The 12,024-nt window shown below is 46.7% G+C and overlaps 1 protein-coding gene across 5 annotated transcripts in view; it reads right to left on the bottom strand.

Annotated features, from left to right (window-relative positions):
* Positions 1-12,024, bottom strand: part of ARMH3 (armadillo like helical domain containing 3) — a 118,141-nt gene that overhangs the window by 26,895 nt on the left and 79,222 nt on the right. For 4 of the 5 annotated variants that reach the window (XM_038180813.2, XM_005023192.6, XM_027460560.3 and 1 more), the window contains one exon: positions 4,541-4,619. The exons of the other annotated variant lie outside the window; for it this stretch is intronic. In XM_038180813.2, the coding sequence (XP_038036741.1) occupies positions 4,541-4,619 (79 nt within the window). The remainder of the gene's footprint in view (positions 1-4,540; positions 4,620-12,024) is intronic. 5 annotated transcript variants of the gene reach the window in all.

Below are 12,024 nucleotides of genomic sequence, written 5' to 3'. Positions count from 1 at the left end.
AATAAACTATGACGTCAATAGCTCAGGGTAAGAATACCTTTGGGCATCTAAATCCAATTGTGCCATTTTGTGACTCTGAGCAAGTCACTGACGGAGGCTGCCTGAGCTGCAATTTGGATTAGTGCCTTGCAGCCCCACCTGGTAACAAAAAGCCACATGGACTGCAGGTGGGGCAGATAAGGAGGGAGAGGGCAGAGGGACCATACAACAGTTGGCATATGACCTCAAAAAACCCTTTCCCTTTGCTTGAGATTGCCTGATCAAGCCGGATTGCAGCTGCCCGAGCTATAAAGGTATTACAATGTGGAATGACCCAGGTATTATACTCATTTGTCACAATTTCAAAACCAATACAGTCATTCTGTTTTTCCATCACAATCTGTTCTGCCTCCTAGCACTTTCCATCTGCAGTTACCAGACTAATACATGCAGTACAGGTGTTCACAACCGTCTTTCACACTGAACTTCGTGCCACCTCCCAACCTGAGGTACTGAGTGTCCCTCCGTGGCTGTGAAGAAAGAAGGACTTGTATTAGAAAAACCACGGAAATGTTCCTGACTATAGAAAGCATTATCAGCCCTGTGCCTGCCGTCTCAAATACAGGACCCTTGCAGAGGAGAACGTAGTGTGAACAAGTACCAAGGAGAAAAAGAGACGTCAGTGAGCAATTTTGCTACCTCATTCTCTACCAAATTGGCACAAGACTTTCTTAGCATGCAAGGCACCATGAGACATTCCTGCTCTGAGGTGACTTCACCTACAAAAAGGTACCAGGTCCCTCTCCTTCTATAGAAAAACCATGCTACATCACCATGGGGCAGAGATCTGCCTCCTTAAACACAGCTCATCTTTCACCTCCAGAAGAGGCAGATGTGAGGCCCCATCCAGCCCACTCACATCTCATGTCCTCAGCCTGTTTGTCCGTCTTTGTCCTTCTGGAGCAAATTCTGTGCTGCTGTTTTCTCGCCACCTTGACCTGCTTCTCTGCAACAGCTCCCAACGTGTTTTCCAGCAGAAGCATTTCAAATCAGATATAGCACAGAGAAAGCCTGCTGCCTGTAATGCATTAAGTACAAGGCGGCCCCGTCATCTGGAGAGCACAGATAAGCCTACGAATTCCTATCACAGCAGCCTACTCTGCCCTTTGACTCGAGAATGGACCCGAGCATCTTTGAAGACCTGTGAATAATCATTTACATGGAAGAGCTAAACCTACACAGGATTGGCCCTTAACTGCCAATCTTTTTGACTGCGCAGCATCCTTCATCTCCTTAAAGGACACGCAGGCAGAAGCGCTGAGAGGGAGAATGCCACATAAACAAAAATTAATACTGAAGTCAGGTTTAACAAATCAGCAAGCGAAGGGAAGGGGCCAATAACTGGCTAAGACATTTCGTGCTTCACAGCGAGGGACTACAACAAGGTCAAAATAGCTAACAACTGGGATTGATTAGGAGCTTGCTTTGGCAAGCAGACCCTTTGCAGACTGGCACTAGCAGGGCTGGCATGGTGTTCCCAGCTTGAGGTGAATCAAAGTCAAAACCCTGGCATCAGCTCACTCCTGGGAATCTCCCACTCTCTGCTCAAGGGAGTATGGACAGAAAAAGGCCTTCTTCCCAGTATTTCTGATCCAAAAACTGAATAAACCACAAAGTAGTCAGCAGAGCAGTACCACGAAGTCTTGTGAATATACTTGTCTGAAGTACAGATGGGTGTATTCGAACTACGATTCCTGGAGATCTACAGGACCGAAAATGTGCAGCAGTAGGAGCTCATTAATAATCTATCCTCAGAACAGTCCCATGCCTGTAATTTTCAAGGGTCTGTGAAACCCCTCGGCATGTAATAACGTTAACATTAATGCTTATAAATAAAAAAAGAGAAAGCACTTAAATGACAGACTGAGAATGGTAATAAATGGACATCGGCGATTAACAAGGTAATAAAACCTTCAACAGGATTAGGAAAAGAACAAGATGGAACAAAACCTCTTTCAGCCAACTACTTAGCTACTTTTAAGGATATTAAAAATAAAATTAAATAAGTTAATCTAACACATGAGCAGAATAGTCAGGACTCAACAAGTTTTGTACAAGTTCAAGTATGAGCCTGTACGCCCAGCAGGTTCCAGTGAACTGGAAGCAACTCAGAGCATCTGGAAAATCCCCTTCTGGTAGAGGAATGTCAAAGCCATGCCTGCTTGATTAATAGGAGATGCTCAGATACCACAGAGGAGTACAAGCAGCCATATGAAAATCCAGCCAAAGATGAGTTTCTTGGCTCATAAAGAAAACTTCATTAAAAGAAAAGTTCGGTCCTCATAATTGCAAAAATAAGTGTCCTTAATTGCAAAAAACAAGTGTTGTCATGGAAAGAAGTGTTAGTCTTCTGGAACCAGCCAAATAACTCAAAGGAGCAAACGACCAGTCCCAAATGCAGTGGGTACACAAGCTGTACAATTACATTCTAAATGTCAGCATTAAATGTTTTTATGTGGTGCACTTCAAAAAAAAAAAAAGGACTGGAAAGAAGGATTGATTTTGTGTAGAAAGTATTTACAAAAAGAAGAGGGAAGGGGAAATAGGTGAATACAAACAGAAAGACAAAATGTAGAGCAGGAAGGGAGAAAAAAAAAAAAAAGAGACTGCAGTGGCCAAAAGGAGAGCTTGACCCTCCCACCCTGTGCTGAAAACAACAAAATCAGTTTGTTGAACAAGCCTGACCCTGACCCCAGCCACCTACCTTTACTAGTCACGTATTTCCCACGTGGGCTGGCTACTGATGGAGGGGAAACCGTGGCCCCAAACACAGGTCTGAGTTCACTGGCCAGTTAGATGGAGAGGCGAGTCTTCTGTCACTCTGTCACTGTCGCAGCAAATTGCAGAGAGCTGACTAACCACCCTCCCCGAGACCACACAGTCCCTCTCCACTGACATCTCCGTTATTCCTCTGCAGTTCACCAGGGCCTATTATTGTTTTGCTTTGTTTGATGTTCTCCCTACACTGAGAGAGCTCATGAAGGGAGAAAAGAAGAGGAGAAATATGTCTTTCAACTTCCTAATCATCTTCCTCAAAATGCTCCGTGCATCAGCGCTGATTTCATTATCTGCCTGCTGCTACAGATTTTATTTAAAGAATAACACAGGGAAGAAAGGATTTAACTTGACCTCCCTGAACTGCTGGGGGATGAAAACTATGCAGAGCTGACAGTGAAAAGCTCGTTTCCTTTCGCAGTCTAACCTAAACACTACGCAAAATTCCTCTCTACCCAAGTTCCCATTTAAATTGGGCTATCAAAGGCTTTTCTTTTTTTAGAGGCCTGGGTCGATGCAATCAGTGTATCATCAATGAGCAAGGATTTATAACAGGAGCCATCACAAAGCATAGCTGGGGGTACAGGGGCTCTCAGAGGCAGAACAATACAGAAAAATTGAGTAAATTAAAACCAGTGTTCTTCTAGCCAGCTATATTAAGAAGAGAATAAAAAAAAAAAGCAGTAGGGTCTGTATTTTTTTCCACCACATTAGTACAGCATTCAACCTGAGACTTTGGGATTTTACTCGTTTCAGATCAAGTACGATAATAACCAGAAAGGTTAGTGGGAAGCATGGGAGGACATCAGCAAGTAATGATGAAAAGTATCCTGGACAGGGGGTGAAAGAGAGGGAGAAAAACTAGTTGTAGAGTAAGATGTGGTCAGGACTGTTTAGCAGACAAGCACAGGACCCCATCAGTGGAAGCAGCAACCCTAGGCGACTCCAAGGTCTGTCCTAGGCTGCTTACACAACTTCTGCTCCTGAAGGTCCAGAGGTGCTGACACACCTGCGTCTTGCCCAAGTGGCATGGCAACTCTATATTTTCTCTATCACAAGCTCCTGTAGTCATTCACCTCTCCAAGAGTGACTAAAATACAATCCAAATATTTTATTTTGGGAAATTGACCATCTCTTCCCTTCCCGAGACCATGCACAGCAGCCTATTTTCAAGAAGCCACATTTCCACATTTACACTATACAGGTAGGACACGAAGAGAGGAAACCAGGCCAAATTAAGGAAGGGAAACCTAACCCTATCACCTTCTATATTTAAACCTCCTCTCCTCCAAAAATCCACCTAAAACAACTGTTCAGGACACTGAATTCAATTACCCTAGAACATTTCTCCCAACTGTTGCTCAAGTTCTAATTGCCCACTAATCACAGCAAATATCCAAGTAGATTCACTGCCAAAAGCTTCCTGCCTCCTTCTAAACACCAGGATTCCCGATCTCTAACCACACTTGCTGGCAGTGCTTCACATTTTTCATCATTTTTACTTTTCCTTCTGCAATTGCAGGACCAAGGTGTCTGCACGTGATAGTAAAATTACTTAAGGCCTTGTTCGTCCTCCTCTCACCCACACCTGAACAAGGAGCAAGAGTTCTGCCTCCATCCCTCACACTGCTGCAACATCACCAGTCCCACTGAGCACAAGGTACTCCAAAACACCCATATTCCAGAGGTCAAAGTGAAAAGAGAGATCGTCACACGCCTGGCTTACCTGATCCTCGGAGAGCTGCGATATGTGATTCACTGCAGCATAAGACTCTATCTTCGGGTTGAAGTGATTGATGATGGCTCTGAAACAAAGAAGGGAAATTTTCACAGGTCTCCGGCACAGCATAGGGATGCAGCAGAAACTCCTCATCAACCTGAGCTGGTGCACTTGGAGCCACGGTCCTCCAAGAAGTGCTTCTCCCTCAACACACTAACTGCTTGCTCTGCTGAAGGCAAACTCCCCGCTGAGAGCCCCGTGCTGATTCAGTCACACGCTCATTGGAAAATGCAAACGCAGGCACTGCCCTGTGCGTGGGTCCGTCTGTCCCAGCAGAGACAGGGCTGTGCTCGTGACTCTGGCAGGGGGAGTCACTGCCTTGCTGGGACCAGCCTGCAAACTGCCCAGTTTCAGGAAAGAGACAGCAAAACTGGACTTTGCTGCCCCATCCTGCTCGGGAACTTTATCTCTTGATCCTGTCCAAACCTGGCATTGCCTGCTGTCTTGCTTTATGTAACCTGGTGGCTTTTTGCTGTTGATTTCCACTCGGCTTTGAAGCGCTGTAGTCAGCTTGTACTTGTGGCCATCCATCACTGCAGCTACCACTTTGACTACCACAACGACTTCAGACCTCAGTCCCAATTTAGGTCACTGGCAATAACTCATGCCAGCGTCCCAAACACAGCAGCAGAATGCTGATCAGTCCCACTCCTCTGCCTTGCATCTCTGACTGCAGCAACGTACCACCCCAATTCCCTTCCAGGTGGATCTAGAGGCAGGTGTGAGAAATCCAAATGAAAAGTAAAATATGAAAAAAAAATAAAAATAAATCCATCTGCAGCAAGAATATTTTTCCTCAGCCTCCCCTGTGCTTTTCAGGTGCAGCTGAGAAGACAAATGGCAAGACAGGAACGCCTCCCCATGCTAGGTTTTGCAACTGGCCTGCCTGGGACTTCACTGGTGAGACCCAGAGCCAAGGTAAAGGCTCGCGATGGGAACAGCCCACATCAGTACTCAGCACAGATGTGTGCTGATGGTGCCTGGAGAACACTTGCCTGGCCAAATTACATCGCAGCAGCAGTCAGGGCTTTCGCTCTCATGTTCATCAGCATGGAAATTCACTCCAGCTCCCTCTGTTGCACTCTAATGGGTTCCCTCCTCCCCACTCCTTTCCCTGCCAGAAAGGCTTTCAGCTACTTTCTCAAAGCCTCAGCAGAGCTAAGAGCTGGTGGCTGAGCTCAGGAGGCAGTGATGCTGGAGCTGGATGGGCATTTGGTGGAAACAGAACCAGCCTGGAAGCACCCTCACCTCTTCAAATACACAGATAAAGAATAACCATGGGGGGGGGAATAAGGAGGAAAGGATGAAATAGGGGGGGGAAATCCTTGCAGCATTCCCAGCCACACTTCATCAACACAAGTCTAGTCCATGCACAGGGCAGACACCCCCTGTGGCTACTCCTACAGCACCAGGACATGCTCAGCACTGGGGACCCTCTGTTGTCTCGCTTGCCTTGGCATTTACATCAGTAAAACCAATCCAGGAGGGCCCCTGCCAAGCTCCCTGTACCCTTCCTCCCTCCAGAGGAGAGCAGGGAGGCAGGTAGAGACGTTCCCAGCCTCTTCCTGTCTCAATTTGACAAGAAAAGCAGCTCCTGTGAGTCACAACCACAGTCCCCATTACCCAGCCTCGCGAACGCTGTGGCTTTCAAGTTGCATGTTTCACGCCTGGCTGGAGTCATATTTATACTCCTACAGGACACACTACAATCTATTGAGAAAAAAAAAAAAAGGGAGCACAGACTTAAAACAACTTAACTTCTGGCTTGACAGAAGGTTTGGCAGCTCGGCGGGGTTCAGTGCACTCACACGGTTCCAACATTTACCAGGGAACAGATTTAGCATTCATTTGTATCCAACTGCTGTGAAGCACTCCAACACGGGCCGCCTGCTCCCAAGTCCCTGCTCGGATGTGAGCTAGCGGAGCGGCACCTGCAAGCACAGCTGGGACTCGCCCAGGGAAAGCAAAAGGCAGCAGCCAGCTGCCAGCGCAGGAAGAATCAACAGACATTAAAGAGGAGAAGGAATTCAAGCCTCCTTCCTCTTTTCCCTAAAGGCAAACGGACAGCCCCTCAGCAGCTAGAGGAAGAAGTTGAGCCATTTCATTTGTTTCTCCTTCGTTAAGAACGCCTTCCCAAGGTGGCTTTCTGCAGAGCTGCTTTCCCAAACCTGCATGCAGCCTGGGGAAGAGGAGCACACGAAGGGCTTGGATTCAGCCCTGGCTCTGTGCAACCAGGTTCTCCCTGCCGAGCACACCCCAGCGAGGCTGGGCACACCTGCTAGGAGAAATGCCATCCTTACCCAGCCCCTGCAGCAACGGGGCCGTTCTGCACCAATGACTCGGATGTGGCTGTGCTACTCCTCCAGCTTCTGAAACCCCACGCTGTCCCTGGGGCATACTTGGAGGCAACTGCCCCCCTGGGCTGCCGAGAAGCAGCTGGAATTTCACTTTGCAAAAGCTGCTGCTCCACAGGCGTGTGCTCCTGGAAACAACGGGGGACTGTAGCTTTTAAGCACAGTCTCCCCCTTACGGACAATAGAACAGCAGCTTTGCTGTCATTAGTTCACACGCCAGCATGTAACAGCTGAGCCTTGGCAGCGTTTTATTTTTATACTGCGATTGCCTTGATTATTGGGATATCAGCCAGTACACGGTACCTTTGGGGAGACGGAAAGGAGTGGTTAAAGCTCTTCTAAAAGGTTTCTGATGGGCTGTGCTCTGAGATTTTTGTATCGACCATGAAGGAAAAAAAGAAAAGCCTTGTTTGGCATTCGTGGAACAGGAGCATCTTCAGCACGTCTGAACAGCAAGGAAATGGTAAAACATCAGCTGAAAGACAAAACATTGCAGAGTCCCATCTTGTCTTTGCCAGCATACACGCTTAGATTTTTCCACACCACAAAGTCTCCTGGCGGGGCCGGCTGCCATTTGTCGTACAAATTTGGAAGTGCTTTGGGGACATCAACTTCTAGGGACCAGAAATCTCAGCAGCTCTGGAGAGGTGTCACTTCAACACTGCCTCCTCTGACAGGCTCACACTTCGGCAGTCTACCAGCAGCACAGGAGACTGTCACTGGACAAGGGAAGGAATTTTAACAGGCAGAAGGTGAAACAATGGTTCAGGAGCCACAAAAACCCAGTGGCTTGCCTCGAGGTCAATGCGTAGTGCTCTGAGGTGCACCACAAGCGATCTCCACTTTCTTTATTCCTCGATCTCCCAGCGAGAATCGTTCACACAACAGCCGTGCCAGTGCTCTCACAAAAACACATTCTCATCGCTTCATGCAACTCGTAGGGAGCAAGCAACCTAGATGCCATGGTGCCAAAAGCCATGCAGAGACACAAATGAATCTGTTTGTTTTTTGTTTTTTTTAAGGCTGTACAACATAGGACACTTACATTTATTTATATATACACATTACATACTTCTCTTCTGCATTTATTTCTTTCGGAGGAAGGGAAGGATTGCAGGAAAAAATATGAAGTGTTCTGCCCTGATTTAGGAACCTAAATGCCAATGAATCATTCGTTTGCACTACTTGCATTAATCATGTTATTAGACGGTACAAGTGGGTCCCACTGTAACTATAAAAATACATTTTTAGGAAGCCCCTGTTCCAAAGAGCTACTGGTCTCAAAAGGCAAGAGGAGAGGGAAGGCTCAGAAAAAAGAGCAAGAAGTGCAGTGGCAAAGAAAATGTAACGGCACAGCTTTTACTAGGGATCATGAAATATCTCAGTTAGAAATAAAATAAGGTTTAAAAAGAAAATAATACTGAAGGAAGAAGCACAAAGACAGGGAAGAGGAGACAGATAGGATCAAGGAAAGCAGAGGTGAAAAAACTGCAGGACAGAGATGATCAGAGCAGTATCAGCTGATCACAGGGCAGCCTGTCCGCAGCAAGTGGGGAAGCTCTGACAACCAAAGGCTTCTATTTTGGCTGCTTAAGGCAGCTACAAACCAGTCTTGAGCTGACTGCTATTAGCCTTTTCTCTATCAAAAATGCATGGGTTGGAAGGTGACAAGTGGGGGAACCATTATGTGGGCCTTTTTTTTTTTTTTTCCCCTCAAAAAACGGGGACATTTCCCACTGCAGCTGTCACCTCGAGGCACAGTGCAAGAAGGAACACCTCCAGGGAGCTGCATTCCCACCCTCACTGCCTTCCCTCCAACAGGGCTTGCTTTTGCACTGCCAGCAGCAGCTCTCCAGCCAGTATGAAACATTTAAAAATTTGTTGGTCTGCCTTGGTGTCACTCCTCAAAAAGCAGGAACAACCAGTGCTGCCCTTCAGAGGGGATCCGGGTAAAAACATGGAGAAACAAATGGTGAAGATGCAGAGCGTGCTGCCAGCAATGGACTCCTGTGAAAGCTGATGTGGCATGCATGGAAAGAAGAGATTTAATTGATTCCTCAATCTGATTTGCCACTAGTTGTAACAACACACGTGGGAAGCGAAGCACACCAGCACCACTGGTCCCTAACTCCGAGCATCTTCTAGTCCATGGCACACACAGTGGCAAACAACAGCACCCTGCCCGCCGTCACCTCGTGATGAGCTGGTCTGGGTCCAGTGTGCAGGGAAAGCAAAATCACTATGCTCAGGCAGGCAGTGCTTCTGCACGTCTTCTCTGACCTCCAAACTCTCCCCATCAAGCTATTGCAGATGAGCTGTCTAATACCCACTCCTGCTTGACGGCAGCTACATTTCCAGAGTCCCACAAGACAACGCTGTCCTCTCGTCCTGAGCAGTGAAATTAAGCATCTGAGAGGTGCTGGAAAGTAGGCTAAGGGAAGAACAGAAAGGTTGCAAAGCTCATTTTGGAGATGGAAGTGCTGAGCTTTCATTCACCGCACGAACCTGGTCTTTGCTCCTGCTTCGCTGGCCCGGTAAGCAGAGCCTGTCATAAAGCATCCTTGTGTACACCTCAATGTTTCTTGTACAATAAAGGTAGCACCACAAGCTCATTTCTTCCTGCATCCTGTAACAGTGGAACAGGGAAGAAGCAACACTTGGGTGGTATTTAGAATTCACAAGAAATCACGGGTGATTTTATACCCATTTACACCATTCGTCTTCCCAACCGAGGGCTCGTGGCAGCACAGCGCACGGGGCAGGAAAGCAGAATGCAGGGTAAAGGCAGCCAGTTAAATGTCCTCTGCAATAAAAACTGACCATTTCTGAGATGAACAGGACCTCCAGCATGCACTAAGCTTATATGAGCTATCACAACGAGGGCTGGGAAGAGGCAGAAGCAGGAAGAAGCATAACAGTCTTCCATAACACTCTACTTTATGAAGCTGCTTCACTACAAAAGGGAGACCCAAGATACAATGGTTATTGTTCAGGAACAGGAATCAAGAAACAACCAATTTCTTTCAGACTTGCAGAGACAGATCCCTCACCCTCTTACGTGCCCTAGCCTCTCCCTGTATGAAATGTATGAACAATCACCTCCACAAGATGACAAGGGCTCGGTGCTTTACTATGCAACACGTTGCAAACTGCTCAGGCACAAGGTAGCAAGTAAATTACCCCCAGAGACCAAAATGAAGAAATCCCTCACGCTCTTGCCCCGTTCATGCCATCATGCCCATGGTTGTTGGGGACCTGTGCAAGATCTCCCAGCCACAAGGCCTCCTTCCTGCAGCGAGCTGCAGCTCAGCAAGCTGCTGTTTGGGGCAAGGATCCTGCTGGCATTGCTCTCTCATGCACTCCCAGCACCCAAGGCAGTAAAACCCCATCTGTTCAGTGCCTGCAACAATTAGGTTGAGTTACTCTGTGCGTACAGCTCCACCTGGCAGAAGGTGAAATGGCTGAGATTATTTTATCACGTGTCCATGAGTCATCGCTATAAAGTACACATACCTGCCATACGTAAGCTGTGTGCACCAATTAAACCCAAGCAACCCCCCGGAATGGTTCACTAAATTCTTCCTTCTGCTGCAGTTTAACTCCAGTCTGTTAAATTTCTTCTGCTCCTGCACTTTAATGAGTACTGACATTAAGCTGAAAGTCCACAACTCACAGGGGGAGGCACCTTCCAGACACAATAACAAACCGCAGGGAAGAAACCAAGACAAAAGAATATTTTAGTCAAAAGCAGTTACTTTACAGCTTACAGAAAACATTTGAGTCAGCACTTCTGTAGTTTCACAGCAAGAATAAGCCCACTACACCTATTCAATTCTGCCATACTGAAACCTATTGATTGTGATGACAGGCTCCGTGGTAGAGGGAGATGCATGGTCTATTTATTTAATAAGGAGGGGACTCCAGAGTGCACACTTGCCAACTGAGCTTCAGCAGTTCCCTGCATTGTTTTACCAAGCCCTGTTCTGCAAGGAAAGCAGCAGAGGATGTGCTTTTTGACCCCGCATGCAGCTCTGCAGTGCATCTTCCCACTGCTTGCTGGATACTGACCTGATATCCTTAGAGCAGGATGAGCTGACTGTCTCTTCTTACAGTTCAAACCCATACATTTAAGCCAAGCAAACCAAATACCTCTATCCTCACGCTTAAACCACTTCTGCTTTGGCTTCTTTTCTAAGGAAGTTTTCATGGGTGAGCAGTTAACTCTTCTGGGATGGTTGCAGTGCCTCACTACGAAGCACAACTCTGTGAATTTAGCAAGTCCCATTTCTGCAGCCAGTGCACTGCTGGAATCATTCTGGCGAGACTCTCCCAGGTGTACTCACAGCTCAGTCATAGCCTAGATGCATTTCTGTTCCCTTTTCCAAATAAAAAGGCATCAGAATTCCTAGATATGCATATGACAACACATCAAATGACACGCTTCATGACACGTTTCATTGCTCTGAAACAACTGACTACCAGTGATGAGACTATGGTGATTTCTTACTTTGACCAAAGTAAGGGCATTAAAAAAACACCTCTCCTCATTACTCCTGAATTCCCAAGAGCAGCACTCAGCTTACACCTGCTCAGGTCTACGAGCTGAGCTGGCTCTGTTTGACAGAAACTTCACAGATATAAAACCAGCCCTCTGGTCTGGCTGCTGGGCACTAACACACAACAGTCTAGCATGTTCAAGATTTGAGAGCTGCCCATGCCAAGATGGAGTTCTTGCCACTGGATGGGATGTTTAAGCACAAATGTCACAACGTCTAGTCTTCCACAGTTGTCTTACCTTCCACCAATTTTGAATTTTCAATCAAATTCTAGAATAAGAAGCTTTCTAACAAGAGCTTTTCAATCTATGCTTTTAGAAGGTGCCTACTACCCCAGGGCTCTGGTCCTGCCTCAGTATCTGCACAAATCCATAACAAATAATATTAATATAGAAGTGCCTTGTCCAGATTCTAATCAGCCTTTTCTGCAGCATGCCTCATAGCTCATATATATATCCATTTGTTCAGACAAAACTCCTCAGATGTGCCAAGCAAGCGGAAAATGCAGTCCATGAACCAA

Source organism: Anas platyrhynchos, chromosome 6 (genome assembly GCF_047663525.1).
Source record: "Anas platyrhynchos isolate ZD024472 breed Pekin duck chromosome 6, IASCAAS_PekinDuck_T2T, whole genome shotgun sequence".
Lineage (NCBI taxonomy): Eukaryota > Metazoa > Chordata > Aves > Anseriformes > Anatidae > Anas > Anas platyrhynchos.
The sequence above is the reverse complement of the archived record's forward strand: the minus strand, read 5'-3'. Positions and strand labels throughout refer to the sequence as shown.